General features: G+C 53.6%; 2 protein-coding genes across 2 annotated transcripts in view; one reads left to right on the top strand and one right to left on the bottom strand.

The window, feature by feature from the left end:
• Positions 1 to 6,372, top strand: part of RASAL1 (RAS protein activator like 1) — a 31,598-nt gene extending 25,226 nt beyond the window's left edge. The window contains exons 15-21 of the mRNA XM_052654578.1: positions 512 to 656; positions 2,125 to 2,297; positions 3,723 to 3,860; positions 3,945 to 4,080; positions 4,804 to 4,924; positions 5,876 to 5,952; positions 6,233 to 6,372. Coding sequence (XP_052510538.1) covers positions 512 to 656; positions 2,125 to 2,297; positions 3,723 to 3,860; positions 3,945 to 4,080; positions 4,804 to 4,924; positions 5,876 to 5,952; positions 6,233 to 6,372 — 930 coding nt within the window. The remainder of the gene's footprint in view (positions 1 to 511; positions 657 to 2,124; positions 2,298 to 3,722; positions 3,861 to 3,944; positions 4,081 to 4,803; positions 4,925 to 5,875; positions 5,953 to 6,232) is intronic.
• Positions 6,373 to 7,970: 1,598 nt separating this feature from the next.
• The window catches only part of DTX1 (deltex E3 ubiquitin ligase 1), a 38,223-nt gene continuing 20,878 nt past the window's right edge, over positions 7,971 to 25,315 (bottom strand). The window contains exons 3-9 of the mRNA XM_052654634.1: positions 11,834 to 11,895; positions 11,305 to 11,466; positions 11,008 to 11,069; positions 10,336 to 10,494; positions 10,077 to 10,238; positions 9,902 to 9,991; positions 7,971 to 9,244 (exon numbers count right to left, since the gene is read on the bottom strand). Of these exons, the coding sequence (XP_052510594.1) occupies positions 9,020 to 9,244; positions 9,902 to 9,991; positions 10,077 to 10,238; positions 10,336 to 10,494; positions 11,008 to 11,069; positions 11,305 to 11,466; positions 11,834 to 11,895 (922 nt within the window). The 3' untranslated portion in view covers positions 7,971 to 9,019. The remainder of the gene's footprint in view (positions 9,245 to 9,901; positions 9,992 to 10,076; positions 10,239 to 10,335; positions 10,495 to 11,007; positions 11,070 to 11,304; positions 11,467 to 11,833; positions 11,896 to 25,315) is intronic.

Genomic DNA, 25,315 nt, shown 5'->3' with positions numbered 1-25,315 from the left:
TTCCCTGACTAAGGATTGAACTTGGGGCCCCCCGCACTGGAAGCATGGAGTCTTAGCCACTGGACCATGTGGGGGAAGTCCTAGCTTTTCATCCTAAGTGTGAAGGCTTTCATTTTGCTCTCAATTCCCTCTTTGGAACGAAACCCCTCCCCTTCTGGGGGAAGGTGGGAAGCAGGCTAGCAGTCATTTACACTTTAGTATGAATCAGACCATCATTCACAAAGGGGCCACATTTGGAGGTTCTGATGGGCTCAAGTATGTATGATGAGATCAAGCAGTCCTGAATGAGGTTATTTGGGTTCTAGATGGGGGACAGAATAAAAGCACTGGGGATACACATCTGCGCACAGAGAGGGGCAGATATCTTTTCAGGCAGGTGCTTCTATCACTTTCTCCTTTCATTGGACACTGAGTTGGGAGCCATGACTCTGGGGCTGTTCTGGGTCCACAGAGGCCCTCTCCTGCTGCAGTGACCTTGGCCCTGGCAGCGCCCCCTGCTCCTTTGCTCCAGGCTGTGCAGAGCATTGGAAATCTGGGCCAGCAGCTGGGCCAGGGCAAGGAGCTGTGGATGGCCCCCCTACACCCCTTCCTGCTGCAGAGTATTTCCAGGGTGAGAGACTTCCTGGACCAGCTGGTGGACGTGGATGGGAAGGAGGGTGAGTTCCCATGGCTCTGCCAGAGCCAACTTGTCACTCTACGGAACCCTTAGGACCTACCCGTCCACCACCCCTCCCCCACCCCAGCACTCACTGAGACTGTACACCTGTGGGTCAGCTAGTCATTCAACAAACCCTTCCTGGCATATGCTGTGCTAGGGCCCAGGTCTGAACAGATGCAGGCCCTCTAGACCGTTTCAGCCCCTGTGGAGATGTGAGAGGGGATCGCGGCATGGCACTTACTCCATTGACAGATATCTATTAAGTGCCTGCTATGTCCTAGACACCGTTCCAGGGTCTGGGGACACAGCAGTGGGTGAAACAGAACAAGCTCCTGCACATGTGGATGTTTTATTCTAGTGGAGACAACAGGCAGTAAACAAGATGAGTTAGCAAATCATATGGTATGTTAGGGAGAGAGAAGTGCTAAGGAGAAAAAATAAAGGAAGGAAGGGGATATTGGGCTAGGGGGCGGCAGATCAGCCTTTTAGAGAGGGTGGCCAGGAATGGCCTCCCCAGGGTGATATTAGAGCAAAGACCTGAAAGAGGACAGAGGGCAAGCACTGAGGATCCTGGGAAAGTGTTTCAGGCTGGGGACAGTGTGTGCAAAGGCCCTGGGGTGGACAGTGAGGGGGGCCAGTGAAGAAGGATGGACGAGAGGGAGTGGAGGAGAGGTGAGGGGGCAGGTCATGTGGGGTTGCTGGAAGGAGTTAGGCTTTTACTTGGAGTGAGGTGGAACCACAGGGTAGATTTATTTTATTGATGTTTAAGTATTTATTTATTTGGCTGCGTCAGGTCTTAGTTGTGGCACGAGGGCTTCTCTCTAGTTGTGACATGTGGGCTCAGTAGCTGTGCAGGCTTAGTTGCCCTGCGGCATGTGGGATCTTAGTTTGCTGACCAGGAATCGAATCTGTGTCCCCTGCACTGGCAGGTGGATTCTTAACCACTGGACCCCCAGGGAACTCCCCATGGGATAGTTTTAAGCAGAGGAGTTAAGGATGAGTCTATATCATAATGTGGGGCCCAGGTCATGAAGTACTTGGGTCCAAATCACCTAGGAGCACCCTGTGGAAATGTGGAGGCCTGGTTGTGACCTGGTGGGGTCCCTGTATGCTGGGGGTGGGGGGGCCTGTGTCTGGATCCCCTAAGGGTAGCTAGATCCAGGGCATAGTGACTAGCATCCAGTCACTCCCTGGACTGACTCCGTAAAGCGTGGCTCCTCCTGCTGGTGCCTGTACATCCCTCAAGTTGGAAAGGGATCACCAAGGCCAACTTTGGGGCCCCCACTCCCTGCCACCCCCATTCCCTTCCCCAGCCCTCAATAACACCATTCCCTTTGGAGAAAGTAGAGTCCATCTAATTCATCCTTCTGCCTCTCGGGGAGCCAAGAATCCCGCTCCTCCATGAGACCCTCGAAAGGTGGAGCCTGGGTGGGAAGGGTTCCCAGTCCCCCCTCCCCATTTTCCAGAGGCTGGGGGCCCAGCCAGGGCCCTGGTCCCGCCCTCAGTGACTGTCCGAGAAGGCTACCTGCTCAAGCGCAAGGAGGAGCCTGCCGGCCTGGCCACACGCTTTGCCTTCAAGAAGCGCTACTTCCGGCTCAGCGGGGAGACGCTGTCCTACTCCAAGAGTCCTGAGTGGCAGGTGGGGCTCCAGCCCGCGGTGGAGGGACTTCCACAGTGGCCTCCCTCACAGAGCTGCCTTTTTGTACCCAGGGGGATACTGAGGCCCAGGAGGGGACAAGGACTTGCCCAAGGTCCTAAGGCAGCTTAGCAAACTCAAATTCTAAGGCCAGGCTCTGCTTGTACCTGTGGGTCCAGGTGGGCACAGAACAGGGACAGGCAAACGCTTACACGCACCATCAGATGATCTTCAGCACGTGCACCTGTGGTGGCTGGGACGTACCCGCCCAGATGTGGACACTCCCAGGGCATGGACAATGCTTAGCCCTCCTCAGCTGTTTCCACGCAGGTCTCTGCCTTCATACCACGCATGCTAAGTCACTTTGGTTGTGTCCAACTCTTTTGTGAGCCTATGGACTGTAGCCTGCCAGGCTCTTCTGTCCATGGGATGCTCCAGGCAAGAATACTGAAGTGAGTTGCCATGCCCTCCTCCAAGGGATCTTCCTGACCCAGGGATCAAATCTGAGTCTCTCTCGTCTCCTGCATTGGCAGGCAGGTTCTTTACTACTAACCCCACCTGGGAAGCCCAAAGGGGATGCTGTGGCTGCATGGGCTGGGAATTGAACCTGGGCCTCCCGCGTGGCAGGCAAGAATTCTACCACTGAGCTACCCATGCACCCAAGTCCTATAGAGAGTCACAGAAAATTGGCTCTCTCACCCAAGGGTACATGCACTCATATCCAGGCATTCATTCACCCATCCATTCACCCATCAAGCACTTATTGAGTACCTACTATGTACCATGCAGTGTTCTAGGTGCTGGAGATACTGCAATAAACAAAACACAAACTCCCTGCTTTCATGGGGCTGCCATTCAAGTCTAGCTCAAACTGAGACACCCACGGGGATCTAGCCATTCTGTGTCTGCACACCCACAAATCATAACAGCTACCACCGGAGACGGTGTCCACACTTATTCTTTCTACTTTATCAGCAGAGTGTAGATTCTAGAGTTCAACTCCCTGTCCAATTCTGGCTCCACCAGCTGAGTGGCCTCTGGAGGGTCCTTTAGTCTCTTATGCCTCAGTTTTCTCATCTGTGAATTGGGAGGAATGATAGACCCAGCCTCAGAAATCTGTTGCCATGATAAAATAAGTTGGTAGGTGTAGAGTGCTTAGAACCACATCCCAAGTGCAGGAGCAGGGATTGCCATGGTGATGGTGATGATGATGGAAACTGATGCCCAGAGAAGTTATCACCGGGAGAGTGATTGCGGGACTCACAGGGCCGCCAGGTGGACACACACATAGCTCAGATGCACAAGGCTGACTGTCCCCATGCCGGAACACACCGCCAGGTGCACACACCCACAGGAAAGCTGTCCCCAGGCCCGGTCTCCCTGGCCCCTGGCCCTAGCCCGCCCTGCAGTGAGAGTCCTCTCTCCCAGATGCGCTCCTCCATCCCCGTGTCGCACATCCGAGCTGTGGAGCGCGTTGACGAGAGCGCCTTCCAGCTGCCCTACGTGATGCAGGTGGTGACGCAGGACGGCGCGGGGGCGCCGCACACCGCCTACCTCCAGTGCAAGGTGAGGCGCCGCCAGCAGTGGGAGGAGCAGGGGGCGCCTCTGGGGTCCCAACCCAGCTCTGACCGCCCCTCCACCTCCCCGCAGAACGTAAACGAGCTCAACCAATGGCTGTCGGCCCTGCGCAAGGCCAGCGCCCCCAACCCGGACAAGCTGGCCTCCTGCCACCCCGGTGCCTTCCGCAGCGGGCACTGGACCTGCTGCCTCCAGGCCGAGCGCTCAGGTGAGGGGGCAGGGCGGACTCAGGCTCCGCCCTCCACACCTGTCAATCACAGGGTGTCCCACCTCCGCCTGGGCTGGCCCTGCAACCTTGAGCAAGTTACTTAACCTCTCTCTGCCTTAGTCTCCTCAAGTGTAAAATGGGCCGGATAATAATGTCCACTTTGTAGGGCTGCTGTGAGGATTAAATAAGTTGATATATGCAAAGCGATTAGAACACTGCCTGGCGCACAGATACTTTTTTCCAAGTGCCTACCACATGCCAGGCTTGTTCTCAGGAAAATAAATGAATAACCAGACAATTGTAATACAGTGTTACCAATGCCAAGATGAGGCTTTTGAGATGCCAGAGAACCCCTCTGGCCCAGCCCCACGGTAGGACAACAAGAAGGGCTTCCCGGAGGAGGTGTGGCTCAAGTGTGACCTGTGAGAAGAGTAAGAGTTAAGTAGTGAAGTTGGAGAAAGGGACAGAGGAAGAAAGAGTGTTTCAGGCAGAGCAAAGACAGGCTGAAGGATCGAGAAAGGTCTGTGTGGCTGAGCCTAGAGTGTGGGAGAGGCACGGAGAGAAGGGAGGCTATTGCCCTGTCGGGTGAAGGCGGGGCAGTGCGGTTGGAAGGAAGCAGTAGGTTTGAAGAGTGGTTTTAGAAGTCTAAGGGGCAGGGCTTGGCCATGGAGGCTCTGGAAGGGGAATGTGAAGCTACAGATGATGCCGCTGTGTCGCCCCCAGCTTCCGGTTGCAGCCGCACGCACTCAGCCGTCACCCTGGGGGACTGGAGTGACCCCCTGGATCCTGATGCTGAGACCCAGATGGTGTATCGGCAGCTGCTTCTGGGGCGGGATCGGCTCAGGTGGGTCCCACCCCATGATCACTGGTTCATTCTTCCCATGTGCCTCTGATGAGCTTCTGGGTGGGGACAGGCTCTAGGGGAGGACTGTTGCCATCCTCAGGTGGGCTGATACGGAACTAGATCTTGGGACCTTTTTTTTTTTTTTTTCACTTTGGCCATGCCACATGGCATGGAGGGTTTTAGTTCCCCCACCAGGGATTGAACCCTCGCCCTGGACATTGGAAGCTCAGAGTCTTAACCACTGGGCTGCCAGGGAAGTCCCATGGATCTTGAGATCCTTTGATACCCAGGACTCCTGAGACACAGGCGTCAAGTGTGGGTGTGTTCCCACCCTGTCTTGGTTGATCTCAGGATCACTGTAACTCAGTGATGGAGATTTGTTCCAGCTTACAGTGTGAGTCCTGAAGCTGGCCTGCCTGGGTTCAGATCCTGGACTGGCTGTGTGAAACTTGGGCGAGTTGCTTACCTTCTCTGTACTTCAGTTTTCTCAGTCTGGAAAATTAGGGTAACAACAGTCCTTACCTCATGGGGTTGTCCTGAGGGCTGAATGAACTCATACAGGTAAAGCACTTTGGAGGTGCCTGGACACATAGTTAGCTTTCTATATAATAAAAAAATGAAATATAATACCCTTTCTAATAATAAAGGGTAACAATTATTATTATGCTGTGCAACCTTAGGCAAGTTGCTTTAGCTCTCTCTGTCTCAGCGGTCATCTGTGGAATGGAGCTACTAGTAAGTATCCACTTGTGTTTTGTGCTAATTAAATGAGTTTATACATGGAAAAGACTTGGAATAGCATCAGACACTCTATGTTTGCTGTGATGATGATGGCAATGGTGATGATTTAGTGGGAATCTGTAATGTCTCCTTCAACCAGCAGAATCTCTGGGTTCGAGAGCAGGATTGGGACTCAGGGGCCAGCCTGGTTTTCTCCCTCTTAACTTTCAGGATGAAATTCCTCGAGGATTCCAGCATGGATACAACTCTGGAGGCAGCCACAGAGCAGGGTTCCAGTGCCATGGAAGGTAAGGGGATAAGGAAATCCCTTTTCTTTCTCTTCTCTGGTACCTCCCACAACTTGCCGAGAACCTCCCACTCCAGTCTCCGAGCCCCTTCCCCCTCACCCCCACTCTCCTGTTTGCAATCCACCAGCAGGTCAGGGAGCTGCATGTGCCCAGCTCTGGCACATTTTAGGATTCTTGGGGCTCTAGGCACATCCAGAGTCTGAGGAAGCCACTGAATCTGAATTAGAGAAGCCTGCCGTGGCCTGGCTAAAACCCTACGGCATCCTCTTCTCTCTCCCAGGGGCCTGTACTGATGCCCTGGCTCGGCAGAGGGAGGCAGCTGCCCGCCTGCTGGAGGTGCTCACAGACCTGGATCAAGCCCACGAGGAGTTCCAGCAGCAGGAGCAGGGGAAGGTGGTTTCGGGCCCCCTGAGGCCCTAAGGAGATGCCAGAGTCAGCCTGGAAGCAGGAGGAAGGAGCCAGTGGGCCCTTCTCAACATCCCCTGGCCCAGGAATCCCCTCGTGGCTGCCCTGTACCTCACTGATGTTGTGACTTGCAGGCTCCTAGAGATATCCTAGTCCCATGTGTCCTAAGCCCAGAACCCAGGCATGGAAGTCCTTTGGCTGGGGACCAGCCTTGCACTGAATGAATCTCACCCTCTGGGTTGAGGCAGACTGGAGTGGATGGAATACGGAATCCGACTTACTTGGCTCAGCTTGAGGTCTCTGCTTCACTGGACTGGCCTCTACCCACACTGGGCAAGGGCAGCCTGGCCCTGAGCTGCTAGATACAGCTGTACCTGAATCCCTGATGCCCTTGTGGCCTTGTGGCCCAAGACAGGCACTTACATGGGCTCAACCCTTCCTATTTTCATGTCTGCCAATCCCTGTAACCTCATTGATCCTCCTGAACCCTGTCCTCGGCCAAGAATCCTAACCACAAACTTCTACAATCCAGAGCCCTCAGTAATAACTGAGGCCAAGAGCCCAGTGCCTGACTCAGACCCTTGAAGCCTGAGAGACCTCAGGCCAGGCTCTTTCCCCCTCTCTGAGCCTCAGTTTACCCTGTATAAAATGAGTGAGTGTGTTGATATGTGTGATTTTCAAAATGGGTTCCATGGCGATAGCGTAGGAAACAGGGAGGGATTTCTCAGTTGTGGTCCACAGGGTATCTGTGGACCATCCTCAGAGTATCTACTGGATACCCTATCCTCAGAGTGTCTACTGGAAATGCAGCTTCCTGGATCAACTGAATCAGAATCTGAGGAGCATGAGGGCAGGCATCAGGGCTTTCAGCAAGTTCCACAGGTGATGTGGATTGCACGTGAGATTTGGGGATCACGGGGCTGGGCGATTTTATATTGAGGTGAGCTTCTGTTTGATAATGAATCACATAAGTTAAAATGTTGGGGAACACCCAACTGGCAGGATTGGAAGGGTCTCCAAATATTCATTTCCCGTTTTGTGTAACTAGAGGGTAGGACAGAAACCTTAAGGACCAGGAAAGATGCGGTGCTATCCCAAAGGTGCCCAGCAGGGGTCGCCTGGAGCTGCAGCGTTCACTACCGCCTCCCAGCCTCCTGGGATGTGAGAGGTTGATAGGAGACTGGCTGCAGATCCTGGGACAGGTCCTTGTCTCTCCCTAGACAGAACCTGGTCCTCCTCCTTCAGAGGTTCCAGCAAGCCATCACGGCGTCTCCCAGCTCCCCCACTGTTTCCTGGAGGTTCCCAGCCTGAGTTCCTCATTTCTATTCATTGAACCGGGGAGCTGCGTGCATTGCCTTGCACCTGTGCTTGAGAACAGAACTTCAACTTGTACCCTCTTGGGGACTAGGATTGGGACGGTCTGCCTCTGCCACCATCACACCCCCAGGACAAGAGAAGCGTGGGGACCCTCCATCTCCAGCTGCCCGAGCCTGACAGGGACAGTGGTCTTGAATCACCATCTTGTTGCAAGCTCCCCTCTGGGATGGACTGAAGTCCCCCAGAAACAGAGCCACCCACGCCCCTTCTTGACAGGAAAAGACCCAGTTGAGGAGGAGAAAGACCATTTATTTCTCCACCCACAGTGGGACTGGTAGATTTTCAAAAGAGCAATCGCTGGCGTCCCTTTAAATCTTGGCTGACTTCCACCATGGCAGCCAATCAACAGAGGCGGAGCTGGTGAGTTGCCTGGGCAACAGGCCCCTGGTTGGCCGAGACTATCAGCCACCCCACTGCCCACTCCTGAGGAAAGGGAAATGGACTCTTTGCTGTCTGGTCTGCTTTTTAAACCTGCTGGCCTAAGCCAGGCCTCCTCGTCTCGCTCTTGAAGCCAGAAGCTCCAGCCTTTGGATCTTGATGTTTGGAGTGATTTGGTGGAGAGAATGGGGTGGGGAAGAAAGGAAAACAGGGACCTTTATCAGGGACCGACATAAGGCTTGGGGATGGGAGGGGAGGAGGTCAGGGTCCCAGAAGGATGAAGAGACATAAGCACAAAACAAGATTCTCCTAGTCCGTCTCCTTGGCCTGCCCTTTTGCAAAACTGCTGAATAATCTGGGGGCTTCCACCCCGTGGGCCATCAGTGGGTGGCAGAAATGGGAGGAGACTGAGGCTCCCAAGTGCCCCCTTTTCTCCTGGAGCCCTACTGGGCCCCCAGGTGCTAGCCCTGAGTCCCCTGCTTGCAGACAAGCCTGTACAGATGCGATAGACACACAGATGGGAATCCACATGGGGTATCACAGGGGTCTTTCTGTCTCTTCCCCCCCAGTCTGGGGGAAAGTAGAGGCACGTGGGTGTGCGTGCATGTGTTCAACAGGACACGTGTGTTTGTGTGAGGGGGTGGGGCTCTGTCTTTTCAGCAGGGAGGTTGCTATGGTTTCCGGTACACGCTTGCGACCCGCTCAGGGGAGCTAGGGTCGAAGCCGGCTGGCCTGCCATCCTCCCATCATCCCAACTGCTACCAGCCAAATCCCCGGAACGCTCCTGGCTCCTCCTGCAGGCTCCTCCCCAGCCCTGAACCTGGGCCGCCAGGACACACCCGGCGGCGGAGGGAGGCATGTGCCGGACCAGGGGCAAAGCAGGAGGGAAGGTGGGCAGCCTCGGGTCTCAGGCCTTGGCCACAGCCTCAGACACACCCTGGGCTGTGAGCTCCGCCAGCACGTTGTCTAGGTAGCTAGCGTCCGGGTAGCCATGGCCCGTCAGGTTGGATCCAAACTCTGTCTTGTGGTGGATCTCATTCCACACCACGGTGTCCGACTCGCCTGTGGTGTTGGACGTTCCGATGGTGAAGATGAGTCTCCGCTCCCAGGCGGTGATGAGCAGCCTCAGCACCTGGAGCGCGGGGCAAGGGGCGGGGCAAATGGGGGCGGGGCGAGCAAGGGTCACAGGCAGCCCGGCCCAGTGGCTTGAGTCCCTCTCAGCCCACCCTGGGATTACCCTGCAGGATTCCCCGTGGCCACCCGGTGTGCTCACTTCCTTCCCTAGACTGACTCCCACTCTGAGCTCCCTCAGTAAAACCACTTTCCATGTTATCAGCCTATTTCTTTGGGGTGAAGAGTCTCACACTGATGACCCTCAGCTGTGTTTGGCTTGAACTTCACACTCTATTAATAAATAGCCGCTTCGTTCCTTCGTTGGCAGTATTCAAAAACCTGAAGGTTTCACGTGAAAATCAGAATTTCTGGCTTATTTTGAAAAACAAAAAGTAAAAGCCGACACTCTTCCGGTGTGGCGATGAAGAGTCTAGACTGCTCGGGTTCAAATCCAGGCTCCTGTGTGACCTCGCTGTGTGACCTCAGACAAATGACTTGCCCTCTCTGAGGCTTTGTTTATCTCTAAAATGGTGTTAAGACCTTGACTTCAGCGGGCTGGTAAATGAAATGAGGTTTTGAGGCCACTGGCAGGGCTAGACACACACACACTAGACGGCTGTGGTCAGTGCTGGGGCCCCGGCCTGCTCTCACACCCCCTTGCCCTCACGGCACCCACCTTCCGGCCCTTCTCGTTGTTGGGCAGATAGCAGTGGCGCGGGAAGCCTCTTGCAGTGAACTTCTTGCCTGGGTTGGGGTGCTCAGGGCCCTGTGGGGAGGGGCAGCAGGGGGCTTGAACCACAGACGGCAGTGGGGAACCGCTGGCGAGTTCAAAGTCGGAGCTGAGGGCTCACCTGGATGCCAGTGGGGATGTCGTAGACGATGCGGATGGTCTGGGTGTCAGCGAAACCGGGCAGCGAGTGAGGGATGAGGTGAAACTCCATCTTCCCGGGCGGCTGAGTGCCCGTCTTCTCCCCATAGATGGCCTTGCAGGTGGGGCACTGCAGGCTGCCATCCTGGGGCGGGGAGGGGGTGTGGCTGTGAGGTTGCCAGGTGTCTGGGCCCCTCCCCAGCCCTCCTGCTGCTCCGCGTCAGGCCCCCCCACCAGCCCACCTTGTTGCCATTGGAGTACATGGCCACGAGGCACAGCAGGTGGTACATGTGGCCACAGCGGCCCAGGCGGCCCACGAGCTCAGGTCGCACACCCTTGTGCCGAAGCACGCCCTCGTAGCCAGAGGCCGTGACCAGCCGCTCCATGCAGATGGTGCAGTCCTGGGGTCGAGGGGAGCACAGAGAGGAGACTGAGGACTGGGGAAGGCAGGACACCCCCATGTCAGCAGTGCCCCTCAGCAGGGGCCAGACCCTCAACCCCCCCAAGAGCAGCAGACTGTCGCCTCTCTGGCCTCCATCTGTCAAAGGGAGGGGACACCCCCAGGTACTGAATTCAAGTGCATGGCAGAGGAAGAGATGGCTCCCTCACACCCCCTCCAGACATATTCAAGGCTTAACTATCGAAAACAAAGCTTAAATATGTTTGGTGGAAAAAGATGGGTAAAAATAAGATGCAAAAACTGTTGATCATCAAAAGGTTGATAAATGTGATTCTGTTAAACGTAGCATTGGTGTTTATCAAAAGATGCTGTAAAGACAGTGAGATGGCAAACCCACAAACTGGAAGAAGAGGCTGAAACACATAGAACCTCACAAGGAGCCGGGTGCTGGGGTCTCCATCTCTGGAGGGGAGGCTGCCTGCCCTCCGCCCCTCCTCCTCACCCAGGGGCTCACCTCATCAGGTGGGTTCTTCACCTTCTGCATGTACCTTCGAACCACATCTTCAGGGTTCTTACCTGCAAGGACAGAATTGGGCTGGGCTTGACTGTACCCAGAGTCTAGCCCTGAGGGCATGGCTCAAGACAGGGTCAGGGGTCAGAGGGGTCAGAAGCTGTAAAGGCTGGTGGGAGTCCCATGTCAGGGGTTGCTTGAGGTTTTATGTAATCGGAGTTGGCGGTGGATGGGGCCAGAAGAGCTCAGATGGGTTAGCAGGGTTAGTTCAGGGGTCAGGGTCTAGCTTAGGAGGCCTACTCTTCTTCAGGTGCTTCTTCTTGGTCTTGCGGCACACCCCGGGCACGCCAGGCACGGGCTTGACGTCGCTCTTGCTCACCGGCGGTGGGTGCAGGATGGGCTTGGGGGCCCGGGTCAGGCAGACGGGCAGCCCCGCGGCGCAGAGCAGGATCCCAGTCATCCCTGCGGGACGCCGAGCAGAGTTGGTCAGGGGGCGGGGTGCTCATCCAGGCCCTGTCCACCCTGCTTTCCCATCGTTGAGAAGACCCTTGGGGTCTCTCCCCAGACTCCGCCCACCTGGCACACCCGGGAATCCTCGGATGGGTGGATGGGGTGTGTCCCATGGACGGTGCCCACTCAGCCCTACCCGAAGTTGAAGCCCAGTTGTTGAGAGCCTTCTGCGGGCTCCGCCCACCCCAGAGTTCTAGCCCAGTGGTAGGGGATGTGCCCTCTGGGCCACGCCCACCAAGGGGCGGGGTCAATGGGCAGATAGGTGAGGCTGCCACCTTGTGGGCCCCGCCCTTCTTTTCCGTCCTTGACTGGACCTCACCTGCCAGGGCCGGGTGGACTGGCCCTGTACCATTCAAGTTCTTCACTGGGAGTGCGGGGACCCTGAGAGGAGAAGAGAAGAGACTGTAGCCTCCCCAGACCAGATCACGGGACCCTGCTTTGCCTTCTGTCTCTGACTCTTGTGCCTGCCCCAGGCATCTAGAATGACCCCTAGAGAATTCCATTCCTACTCTGACAGCCTTCTGTCAATATTATGGGGTGAGGTGTGGCCAGGGCCTCTGCCCGCCCCACCCCGTGATAATGGAATGAACCCTTAGACTTAGTACTGACCTTCTCCCACAGCTAACCTCCTCCCAGGTGAGAGAAGTTGGCTCCCAACTGTTTCTTTTCATTGACTATTGTATCTGAAACCCAACTATTCGTGACTTAGCCAAACTTCTCTCAAAGTTTGCTGATACCCATAAAAGTTCTGGGAAAGAAGGATTTAGGGATCACCAAGGAGCCACTTCACTGTCTCCCACTAGGACATTCACACTGTATGTGAATGTATTAAAGGCTCTGATAAGTCCTGCATAAGGAAACAGGTTAGCTGTGGCTAATCCAGGTTTTCCAAAGACACTGGATGATGAATGTTTTCCCTCTCTGGAGTATTATTGATGTCAGTTCTGGTGACTAAGGCATTATCCCCTCTTCACATGAAAAGGTCTCAGAAAAATGTAGCTTGCCTCCCGTCTTTGCTCTTCCTTCTGAAGGGATCTGGCTTTTGGAATCATTCAGAGCTGCTTTCATATTTCAGCTCAAACATTAAGCATCTGGATAGAGAAATGGCAACCCATTCCAGTACTCTTGCCTAGAAAATCCCATGGACAGTGAAGCCTGGTAGGCTACAATCCATGGGGTCACAAACAGTCGGACATGACTGAGCGACTTCACTTCAACACACGGCACATCACCACATCTCTAATAAATGTGTTTCCTCATCAGTTAAATGGGGATAATATGGCACCTCCTTTTCAAGAAGATCCCTTGGAGAAAGGAATGGCTACCCGCTCCAGTATTCTTGCCTTGAGAATTCCATGGGCAGGAGAGCCTGGTGGGCTACAGTCTATGGGGTCACAAAGAGTCAGACACAACTAAGCAACTAACATCTTCACTTTTTTTTTTTCCATGACACCTCCCTTACATATGCTGTGAAGAGTCAGTGAAATTCTACACGTAAAAGGCTGAGCACATTTCCTAGTACCTACTACAGACTCACAGTTTTAACCATCATCACTACCATCATTGGGCTTCCCAGGTGGCACTAGTGGTAAAGAACCTGCCTGCCAGTGCAGGAGACACAAGAGAAATGGGTTCGATCTCTGGGTTGGGAAGATCCCCTGGAGGGGGGCATGGCAACCCACTTGAGTATTCTTGCCTGAACTGAAAAGAGGTCAAACCAGTCAATCCTAAAGGAAATCAATCCTGAATATTCTTTGGAAGGACTGATGCTGAAGCTCCAATACTTTGGTTACCTGATGCGAAGATTCGACTCATTAGAAAAGACCATGATGCTGGGAAAGATTGAAGGCAGGAGGATAAGGGGACAACAGAGGACGAGATGGTTGGATGGCATCACCAACTCCATGGACATGAGCTTGAGCAAGCTCTGGGAGATGGTGAAGGTCAGGGAAGCCTAGCATGCTGCAGTCCATGGGGTCGCAAAGAGTCAGACATGACTGAGCGACTGAACAACAAGCACCATCACTGTGTAGTCCTGGTTAATTTCACCTCTCTTGCACCTCAGCCCACTAAGTCATTGTATAACTTCTCTCCATCTTGGAGAGGAAACCACCAAGGCATTGCAGTGATAAGCCTGGGAGAGTCACTTAACCTCTGTGCTCCTCAGTCTCCTTATCTGTAAAATGGGGATGATAATACCTGTCAGGAGGGTTGAAGGAGAAGGCCTGCTGTGATCTGTACAGTGTGCCCACCTGAGTCCAGACTTCAGGGTTTAGCTTTGTGGGTGAACTGGTATCTTGCTGTGGATGGGCATGAAATCAGATGGGGAAGTTTTGATAAGGAGAGGAGTGTAATGAAAGCCAGGGACCAGGGACTTCCCTGGTGGTCCAGTGGTTAAGATTCCATGTTCTCAATTCAGGAGTCCTGGGTTTGATCCCTGGTCAGGGAACTAGAAGGAAGATATCGCATGTGGCATCAAAGATTCCCCATGCCGCAAGTAAGACCTGACACAGCCAAAAAAAAAAAAAAAAAAAGCCAGGGGCAGCCTAAAGGGCCTGGAGTTGTTGCAGGAGGAAGTACAGGAAGGGGTGGGGGCAGTGACAGCTGGGGAAGGCGCTGCTGCAGCCCCCTTGGCAAGCCTGCTCAGGTCCGAGCCCGGTCAGTGCTGTTTGGACACCTGCCCCGGCAGGCGCAGTCAGCCCCAGCGAGCTGGGGTGAAGGTGTCTTTAAGCCAGTGGCACACCTGGCAGGTTTGCGTGCTGCTGCAGTGGGTCCAGGAACACACACACACACCCCCTTGGAACATGGGCTATGTATGCATGCACATGTGTAGGGAACATGCCAAGGGCAATAGAACACAGATTCATGCACACATGAACACTGCACAGACTGGCACACACCCCTGCAAACATGCCGCCCCCTCCATGTACACACACACTCCAGGGATCACATGACAGCTACACGCTCACACAAGTGTGCTACAAACCAGGAGGCCCCCTTCCTGTACAGAGATACAGACACAGATACACGAATACTTGGGGAATGTGCCACACACTCTTGCACACACACACACACACACACACACACACACACACATACCAGGGAATACATACCATGCACACATACCCACAGACACACCTCAGGGAACACACTCCACGAACACACACAGGTCTAGACATAGACACACACTTCTACACAGAGAACACCACAGGAATATGTACTCACACACTCCAGGGAACACAGCGCCCAGAGAGATACCCACGTGCAGACACCACAAACACATTCAATTGGACAGGAGAAGCTGGGTGGAACAGACTGGTCCACATACTCTGACCTACATTCCCCCACATTGACATGCAGACACTTGGCTGGGAGGCTCCCACTTTACACACACGGTAACACACGCACGCACAGCACACAGCCATCATTTTGTGCGTGCCCAGCATCACAGGCGTACACCCAGTCAGCCAGGATACCCCTCCCAGAACCCACCCCTGAGGTGGGTGGCAGCATCTGGAGCAGACATCGGGGTCTCCAAACACTCTGGTGACCTGGAGTCACTGAACACAGCTCCTGAGGGAGGTGCAACAGAGGAGAGGTACCATGGGGCCCCCAGGCTTGGGTAGCTGAGGTGTGACAGGGGAAAGATGCTGTGCCTCAGTTTCCCCATGTGTAATGGGAATAGAGTCTTGCAAAGGTTCAATGGGATAAAGCATGCAAAGCTCATAGTCTGTTGCAGGGGTGAGAGTGAGGATGCCTCGAGTTTCTCCACCTTGCAGCCTTCCAGGACCCAAGGGATGGGGGATCCATCTCCCCCTTCCTGGGATCTGTCATAATCCTCCAGGACATTCCTGAATGGAGACCACCACCCTAATCTCATCCCGCCCCCATCCTCTTTTTTTTGTTGTTCTTGGCCACACTCCACAGCATGTGGAATCTTAGTTCCCTGACCAGGGATTGAACCCACACCTCCTGCACAGTGGAAGCACAGAGTTTTAACCGCTGGACCAACAGGGAAGTCCCCCAATCCTTTTATAAGATAGCATGGAGGCACATCTGGCTTCTCCTCTTTCTGCTGTCCTTTGAAACACTTCCATTGTATTATTGTTGTTAATATTATTGGCATGCAGATCTTAGTTCCCTGACCAGGGATTGAACATATGTCCCTTGAAGTAGAAGTGTGGAGTCCTAAGCACTGGACAGCCAGGGAATTCCTTAGAACACTTGCAGTATAGACAGACTGTTAAGGTCCTCTATATACCCAGGGCTTCCCCATCCCCTTCGTTCCTTCCTTCCTTCCCTCGTATCTCATGAGAAAACTATCCTTCCTTCTCTCTTTACAGGGCTATCTGTAAAATGGGTGGAAAGAAAAATATTTAGCATGAGGACCACCACTTCTTGACTCCTACCTGTGGCAGACATCACTAATCCATCACAGCACTCTCTCGAGCCAAGTAGAATCATCAGCACAGATTTCCAGGGAGCCTCTACCAAGCAGCAGGGACAGTTGGCTACCTCAGGTCTATATGAAGCACAAAGTCTGGTCTGGCCTATGACACTGGTCATGCTGAGCCTTTGGCCAGGGAGTTAGAAAGGGGGGTGAGGGGACCCCAGAAAGGGATTATTTTAGATCTTAGCAGTCCTCCAATCTCTGGCACCCTTTAAAACTCACAGAGCTCTGGGTTACAAAAATCAGTCTTGCTCCTGGGAGGAGGGTTGTGAGTAAGGTGTGATGGTGGGGCTGTTTTGTATTTACCCATCAGCAAGCTGAGGGACAGTCCCCAGGTGGCCCCCAGCTCTCTCAATCTGCAGGCCCCTGCGAGAACCCAGGGTAGCAAGGTTCCCACGATGCCGGAGCGTGGGAACCACCCAGGCCCCCTTTTGATGTGGGATGCAGTTTCCTCCCCGTCAGTCAGTGAGAACATCCTCCTGCCCTGGACAGGAGACCGCTGCCCGCAGGCCTCCGGGAAGGAGGGGCGGGCTTTCGCCCTTGGCTCCGCCCTCTCCCGCCCGCCCCCCGCCCCCCGCCCCGCCAACGCCCCCGCATGGCAAAGGGTCAGAGGAGCCCTGCAGGCCTGAAACCTGTTCTGACCAGAAGCCAGGCCTGGCTGCCCCAGGGCAGGGATGGGTCCGATGCCTTGCCCATCTCAGCGTCAGATTCTGTTCCTCCTCTACCCTCAGTCCCTCCTGGCTCTTACCTTGCTTAAATTCCAGCCTCTTTACCGTATGGGCTTCCCAGGCTGCGCTAGTGGTAAAGAACCCACCTGCCAATGCAGGAGACCTAAGAGGTGTTTTTGATCCCTGGGTCAGGAAGATCCCCTGGAGGAGGGCACGGCAACCCATTCCAGTATCCTTGCCTGGAGAATCTCCATGGACAGAGGAAGCTGGCAGGCTATGATCCGTAGGGTCACACAGAGCGAGTGGGACATGACTGAGCGACTTAGCACCCACACATTACCACATGCAACACAGCCAGTACTGATCCCTTGAACTCCGTTTCCCCTGTGCTCCCCCCTCATCCACTCCACCCCGCAGGTTTCCCTGCGGTTCTGCAAACAGGTCCCGCACATCCTCACCCCAGGGCCTTTGCACTTGCTGACTGCTCTCTCAGAATGCCCAGTTATCCTGAAGTTCTGCTCCCTCCCTCAACACAGGTTTCTGCTCAAATGTCACCCTACCAGAGACCTTCCTTGCCGCTTTAGAGAGGCCTCGGCCTTTGCTCTTACCTTACTTAATTTTATGATATATAACTGATATAATATTAATTATATTATCATAATATAATTATACATAACTAATATTATATATATAATATCACAGTCTGATATAAAAGTCTTCCATATGACCAGACCCTCCCTGGCACTGCAACCTCATCTCTTACCCTCTCCATCTCTCTACTCTACACGCTTCTGCTGTTGCTCTAAAATGCTGAGCCCTGCAGCTTCCCCGGTGGTCCAGTGGTTAGGACTCTGCACTTCCCCTGCAGGGAGCATGGGTTCGATCCCTGGTTGAGGAACTAAGGTCTTGAAAGAAGCATATATATATATATATATACACACACACATATATATAATAGATGAGACGTTTTATATATATAATAGATGAGATGTTATTTTATATATATATGTAAAATAACAGTGTCTCTTCGATTAAAATAATAACAAAATGGACTGCTGAGCCCTTTTGAGGCTTGTGCACTTGCTGCGCCCTCCGCCTGAAGGCTTTTCCCACAGAGGCTGCTGTAGCGCTGCCTCGGGCAGGAAGACCTTCCTCGCCACCCGCTGTCACCGCTAGTGCATGGCACGCAGTAGATTTTCAAGAAAGACTTGGGACGTGAAAGAAGGAAGGAAGACTGGATTTTGTGGGGATGTTCTGAGGTGATGCTCGGGCACAATATTGCTGTGAATTTTTTCTGCACACATTGGAAGTGAGCCTTGAAGCAGATGCCCAGAGAAGCCTCTCTGTAGCCTCTGGTCCCCTCAGAGATTCTCTGCCAATGTCCATTCTAAAACAAGCACACGGGACTTCCCGGGTGGTCCAGTGGTTAAGACTCTGCCCTTCCAAGGCAGGGAGTGTGGATTTGATCCCTGGTCAGGGAACTAAGACCCCACAAGCTGTGCAGTGTGGCCAAACAATTTTTTTAAAAAGTGCTGTGAAGTGAGCACGCTTTGTGGGCATCCGTGGGAACAGCCCGAGTAAGCTTTCTCTAAGAAATTTCCAGAAATGCTTCGCATCCTTCTCAAGGCAGAGATTCCATGGCCAGGCTTTGAGGAACCCTGACCTTTCCTGGAAACTGTCTCAGGGAACGCACCTCACACAGATGGGCTGGGCGGGGTGGGGGGGCAATAATTTCAAGAGCTTGCTATGGCCCAGATTCGGCTGTATACCCTCCCTCCGTCATCTGATCGTCCCATTCTATAGAGGGGGAAACTGAGGCACAGAGAGGTGAAGTCACTGGCCAGTAAGTGGTAGAGCTCAAATGTGAGCCCAGAATGTCAGATTCTAGTCTGTGCTCTTCTCCACACACACAAAACCAAGTTCTCTTACCCTGGTTCAGAGACTAAGGCAGGAGGCTGTATTTGAGAAAAAAAAATCTCCCCAGGATGAGTCTGGAAAAGGGCATTTGGCTCCTCTCTCCTTCTTTTGTCAAAAGACAAGCAAAGAGAGATGCCTCGTACCTACTCTGGCTGAAGGGCCGCGTTCACAGGCAGGACGAGATACCATGGGGAGGGCTTCCTAGATACGGTTCCTCACACCGTTCCCTGCCCTTTCCTGTCTGGCTACCTTTGCCACACTGTACTTGCCTGTCCATACTGTCTATTCTCAATTCACCTCTTCTCTTTGAAGACAGGTTTCAAGGTCACCATCTTCAGGAGGGTCTTCTAATCTACCCCCAGTGAATACATATCCACTCTTTTTTTTTTTTTTGCCATGCCATGTTGCATGATGGATCTTATTTTCCCAACCAGAGATTGAACCTCCTGCCTCCTGCATTGGAAGCCCAGAGTCTTAACCACTGGATCACCAGGGAAGTCCCTAACCAATTTTAATTCCCAGGGGACTGCGTTTATCTTTTCTTTGAGGACACAGATGTTTCCTGACTTCCTTTCTAGCTGTGGAGTTTTACCCCATCTCTTCCACCAGATTGCAAGCTTCTGGAAACTTGTCTAACCTGGCTCTGTGACCCCAGGATTGAGGATGAAACTGGGCACAAATGGGTTCTCAGTAAGTATTGAGTGGAGGCTGATACGTGGGGCCATTTGGAGGTGAGCCAGCCTTCTGAGCCCTCTTTGCCTAGAAGTGGTGCAAAGCCTTTGACCTGGGCCCTGGAGCTGGCTCAGGCCTGGGAGGGCTCAGGGGGCTGCACGAGTGGGTACGTTTGCCTGATCTGGCTGCTCCTTTCCTTCCCAGGCAATGAGCGGGGTCCAAGACCCCAGGGACACAGGAAGCCACATTGACACTCCCTATAGTTTCCATCCACCTATCTAGGCTGGCCTCCCTGTCCTCTCCCTCCCCTCCATGTCCCCGGCAGGCTCGAGGCACGTCACACTCTCTGATGGTGGTTTCAGGTCCCCCGATGGGTCTCAGGCTCTCCCTAGACACCTGGCGCTTACCCCATGACCCCTTGGGAAGCCCCTGGAGGTTCAGGCCTCAGCTATTTGGGTCCAGGTGGGTGAGGACGGGGCAGAAGTGGGAACGCCACGTCGTGGGGAGAAGGAAGTTAAACAACATATGGCACCTGCCTCCCTGGACCTGCTCCTGTGACCTGCCCCCTCTTCAGTGCCCAATCCTTCTGTACCTGAACTCTTGTCCTCCACAGTCCAGGGTCAACCATGTCCCCACCCCCACGCCCCACAGAGCCACAGGGCTGAGAACATCACACCAGGCTCCAGGGAGGTGCCCCACGGGGCCAGCCAAAGCCACAGACCATCAACGGCTGCCGTGGCCTGGCTCGCTTCCCCTTTCCTCGCTCGAGCACCCCTCAGGCTGCCTGAACAAGCCGCTGACCTTCTATGGGCCTCAGTTTCCCCCTCTGTCAAATGGGTCCCTGACCCTGTCCACTCCTAAGGATTCAACAGTACCAAAATCCCCTGAAGCGATATTTTGAGGGGTGGTAGTCAGTTAGGGCCCAGGTGCCTGGGGGCTCTAGGTCACCCTCCCCCATCCTCCTGGTCTCTAGCCCGCTTTGCTTGCTTGCTCTGGTGGTTGGGGGGGGGCGGTGTGGGGAGCCCAGGCAGGGGAAGGGAGGGAAGGGGAGGGCTGGCGGTTCCCACGGCCTGGGGCAGCCACGTACTGACAGGAGTGTGGTTTGGCCTCCCAGGGAGCAGGGCAGGAAGTGCTTCAGGTCTGGGGGGCAGGGTGGGAGGGTAGGGGGATGGGGGTGTTTGGTTTGACCTTGCGGTGAGGCGCAGGGGGAGCCCAGCAGTCAGCAGCCGCCAAGGGAAAAAGCAGGGTTACAGCCACTGTCCTCCAGCAAGGCCAGGAAAAGGGGGAGAGTGGGCAGCTCAGAGGCCCCACGGGGACACAGTGCGGGAGAGACTTTTCACATTGTGCCTTTGGGACTGCTGCTTTTTGAAGCATTAAAATGTAATACCTAGTAAAGAGCCGGAGAAACAAAATGTGGATGCTTTCAAACCTAAACGTAAAATCACTGCAGGAAATGACAAGAAGAAGGAAAACACCCGAACACACCAGCCACATCAAAGCCCACCCCCCCACCCCTCACCTATCTTCCATGTCCAGAGTGAACCTGTGACAGCAAAGTCATCCCGGCCTGTCTCCAGCTCACAACACCAGCTGGCTCCCATTTCCCGCAGAGGAAAAGCCAAAGTCCTCAGCACAGCCTTCAGGGCCCTACAGGACTGGCCCCATTTCATCTCCGACCTCCTCTCCCACCGCACACCCCCTGTCACCTCTGGAGCCACACTGGTCTCCTCGCACAAACCAGGCCTGCTCCTGCCTCAGGGCCTTTGCACAAGCTGTTCCCTCTGTCTACAGGGCTCTCCCCCACCCCAGTTCTCTGCATAGCTTGCTTCTTAACCTCCTTCAATCCTTGCTCAAACGTTATATTTTCAGTGAGGCCTTTTCTGACCTCTTCATTTCAAATTATACCCCTCCCACTACTCCCTACACCCCTTCCTTTCTTTATTTTTCCTCGGTAGTCACTACTACTCTCTATCACATACTAGGATTTATTTATTTTGTTTATTGTTTGTCTCTCTCTCTAGAAATATGAGCTTCGGGAGGGCAGGGATTATCTGTTTTGTTTATGGCTGGATCTCCAGGGCCCCCAAAGAGTCCTTGGCACACGGAAGTTGCTCATTATATTAATAAAAGGATTAACTAATTTAAAAAACAGACAAGCATAGGCTATAGAGATGGTAAAAAGAGGGACTTCCCAGGTTGGTCCAGTGGTTAAGAAATTGCCTTCCACTGCAGGGGGATGTGGGTTGGATCCCCGGCTGGGGAACTAAGATCCCACATGCCATGGGGCAACCAAGCCTGCGTGGTGCAACTACTGGGCCCAAGCCCTCTTGCTCTGGAGCCCACGTGCTACAACTAGAGAGAAGCCTGTGAGCTACAAGGAAAGATCCTCCACGCTACAGCTAAGACTCAACCCGATGCAGCTAAAAATGAATAAATAAAAAGAAGGTACAAAAAAATAGCAAACTGGGGCAAGATGATAAATAAAGAGCTCAGACCCTTAAAATGCAGAGGGAGCACCTGCAAATCAATAAAAAAAAAAGCAGGAAAGAGCCCTAGAGAAGGAGAAGCAAAAGAAATAAACAAGTGATTGGTAAAAGAAGGAATCACGGGTGGCCAGTAAACAGGAAGAAGTTCTCAGGCTAAGAACCAGAGGTCTGAAAACTCAAACAGCATCTCAATGACAACATCGTACTGGTCTGATAGGGATGTGCTCGAGGGGGCGGGGCTAAGCCCCTCTCCCACTGCTAGGGATGGATTTGAAATGCAGGCAGTTTGATATCTGCCCCCTTGTTGGCCTTTGTTGCCAGCCCCACTGCACAGGGTGCAAAAATTGAGGACCAGAGAGGGCAATGGGCTCCACTGGGGTCACACAGCGAGAGGAGAGAGGGAAGTTGGCCCCAAACTCAGCTGCTGTGGGTCCCCTGACTCCTTGGACCTCCACACACCTTGTGGCATCAGGACCAGGTCTCTCGGACCCTGGCCCGAAACTTGGAGTGGGCAGCCAGGGGCCACCCCAGTACCGTGACCAACTGGGATTTCTGAACCGTGATCCTAATTGTGTGATCTTGAACAGGCGCCAGGCCTTCAGAGCCTCAGTTTCCTCATCTGAGAAGTGGGGATAATAGGGCCTACCACCATTTCTGTGCACAGCAAGAGAGGCGATGCACGTGAAAGCCGTGAGACAGAGCCTGGGACGTTGTGAGCGCTCAGTAAATGGAAACAGGCCTGCAGCTGTTCCCCCTCCCTCTCCCCTCCACCACGTGGGCTGGAAACTCTTAGTCTGCCCCCACAGCTGTGTTCCAAAGTGCTGGACGCTGCCCTCTCAGGAGACAGGGCGGATCTTCCCCACCCCTGTGTCTCCGTCCCCCAGGCATCAGCTGCCAGCTGGCTTCCCGCCTCATCACAGAGGGGAGTGGAAAAAAACCCCAGCCAGGAGGACACTGTAGTCCTGCTGGCTGTGTGACCTGGGGACAAGTCAGTGCCGCTCTCTGGACCTCTGTCCTGAGCTGAGGATGGGAGGTAAGAAGGATGACAAAGAATGATGTCTGAGTTCATCCCTCCTTTGCGCATCGATCATGTGTGGTGATTTTAAATGCATCTGCACACCCATCAGTTCTGATGAGCCAGCACACGTGGATTTGGGTGATTTTAGCTCCATTTGACAGATGGGGGAACTGAGGCCAGGGAGGAGAAGCTATGCACCTCTCTCCGCAGGAGAGAAGAAGGGTGCAGAAAAGGGGACAGAGAAGGAGAGAGCTGCTGAAAAGGAAAGAAAAAGGCAGGAGAGAAGGAGCAAGAGACAGACAGAGACAGGGAGACACAGTCACAGAGAGACAGAGAGAGACTGAAAGAGAGGCTGAGATTCAGAAAGCTGTAATAGGAGAGTCCCAGACACACTGCTGTGTCTTCAATTGTGTCTGGACGCTAAACTCACACTCGGAGTCCTATTGTTCTTGTTATTCAGTTGCTAAGTCATGTCAGACTCTTGTGACCCCGTGGACTGTAACCTCCAGGCTCCTCAGTCCCTGAGATCTGCCAGGCAAGAATACTGGAGTGGGTTGCCACTTCCTCCTCCGGGGGATCTTCCCAGCCCGGGGATCTAACCTGCATCTCCTGCATTGGCAGGCAGATTCTTTACTACTAGGCCATCAGGGAAGTCCCTGCTGTAGTCCTAACCCCTCTCCAAACTCCCAGACACTTGGAGATAGGGTCTTTACAGAGGTGATCAAGTTATGAACGAGGTCATTGGAGTGGGTTCTAATCAATAAGCCTGGTGTTCTCATAGAGAAGAAATTTGGACACAGGGATACAGAGGGTAGATGATGTGAAGATGGAGGGAGGTGCCTGTCTGTAAGCCAAGGCCTCACAAGAAACCCACCCTGCCAACACCTTGTTCTCTGGCTTCCAGCCTCCAGAACTGAGACAATACATTTCTGTTGTTTGGGCCTCCCCAGTCTGTGGCACTTTGCTATGGCAGCCCAGGCACACCGACGGACTTAAACACAGAAGCAGAGAGACTGCGGGAAGGGCCATGAGGGGCTCTGGGTATTCTGGAGACCAGGGTGAAGGTGGGGGGCCTGATTGCTCAGAGACACCATCCCTTTCCCCTCATGGGCTGCACCGAGCCTCAGTTGCCTGGGCAATGGGAAGCTTCACTCTGGAGGAACTAGGGTCTGCCATCCCCATGCCTCCTTCCTCCCATCCCCTCCCTCAGCAGCAGACTCCACGTGTCCTGGGCCCACCCCCCTGCTCTGAACCAGGGCTATTAAAAAAATTTTTTTTGGTCACAACTTGAGACATGCAGGACACTAGTTCCCCTGCCAGGGATCAAACCTGCGTCCCCTGCATTGGAAGTTACAGCCCAAACCACTGGACCGCTGGGAAGCCCCTGAGCCAGGGGTATTTTTAGCTGATGTTCCTTGGCTATGCACCTCCTCAGCAGGGTCAGCCCTGACTACTCCATCGCCTCCCAACCACAACACCCTGTCCTATCACCTCCCTAGTGCTTCCCTCTCTCTCCAGCAACTGTGTTCATTTACTCATTTGAAGCCTGTATGCCCAGCAGTTCGGACCCCATTTGTCTTGTCGGGCTCTGTGAACATGCACCCACAGTACATATTTAGAGAATTGATACCGAGCAATAAAAACTGAGCGACCCCCAGCTTGCCATGAAACAGCTGTTCTCAAAAATTTCATCAGTGACTGAGAAATTTCACCTGGCGACCCATGAAACACATGCAGAAATCATGCAAAAGGTTCCTGGAGCAATTCTTACTAAGGATGACCCATGCCAATATTTTCTATTCTGTTCTCTTCATTTGATTCTATTCAGTTCCATCCCATCCCGTTCTCAGAAAATTTTGGTTACAGCCTTCTGACTTCATAATCCACTAGTGAGTTTCAGTGATACAGCCCTGGAGAGAAGATTCTCGAATTCTTGCTGCAAAGGCACCTGGGACTTTTCTGCTTCTGTCCCCTCCCACATCTACTCCAACTTGTTTTCTAGTCTTGTTATCCTAGGGCCCTCCAGCCTGGCCAGAGCCAGGCTGTGATCTGCAAGGAGCCACATGAATACCCGTCTGTGATTCCCAGATGGGTGAGTCCCTTCTGCAGTGTTTCCCCAAAATGCTCTCCCAAACCTCCTCTGGTCTCCTCCCTGTGGGCACTGGGATGCTGGAGAGGAATGATCTGGAGGAAAAGGGGGAGAGGAAGGGAGGGCTAGGCAGGCAGGTGGCAGCTGCTGTAGTCCTTCCAGTGGAAAATCACACTCCCCGGCCCCCCATACCAACCCTCCTCCGGGATAACATTAGTAGTCCTGGCTGCCACTGAAGGACATAAGCGCTATCTCAATATAAGCGCTATGTATCTCGATATAAGCGCTATGTATCTCGATATAAGCGCTATGTATCTCGATATAAGCGCTATGTATCTCGATATAAGTGCTATGTATCTCGATGAAAGCGCTATGTATGATCAGGCACACAGCTCCTACTTGACAGATGATGAAACTGAGGCTCAACGAAGGAGAGGGACTTGCCCCAGATCTCATAGCTCAGAAGTGGCTGCCAAGAGGGGATCGAAACCCAAGCAGCCA

Source organism: Budorcas taxicolor, chromosome 17, assembly GCF_023091745.1.
Source record: "Budorcas taxicolor isolate Tak-1 chromosome 17, Takin1.1, whole genome shotgun sequence".
Taxonomy (NCBI): domain Eukaryota; kingdom Metazoa; phylum Chordata; class Mammalia; order Artiodactyla; family Bovidae; genus Budorcas; species Budorcas taxicolor.
This window is presented reverse-complemented; position numbering and strand designations above follow the sequence as displayed.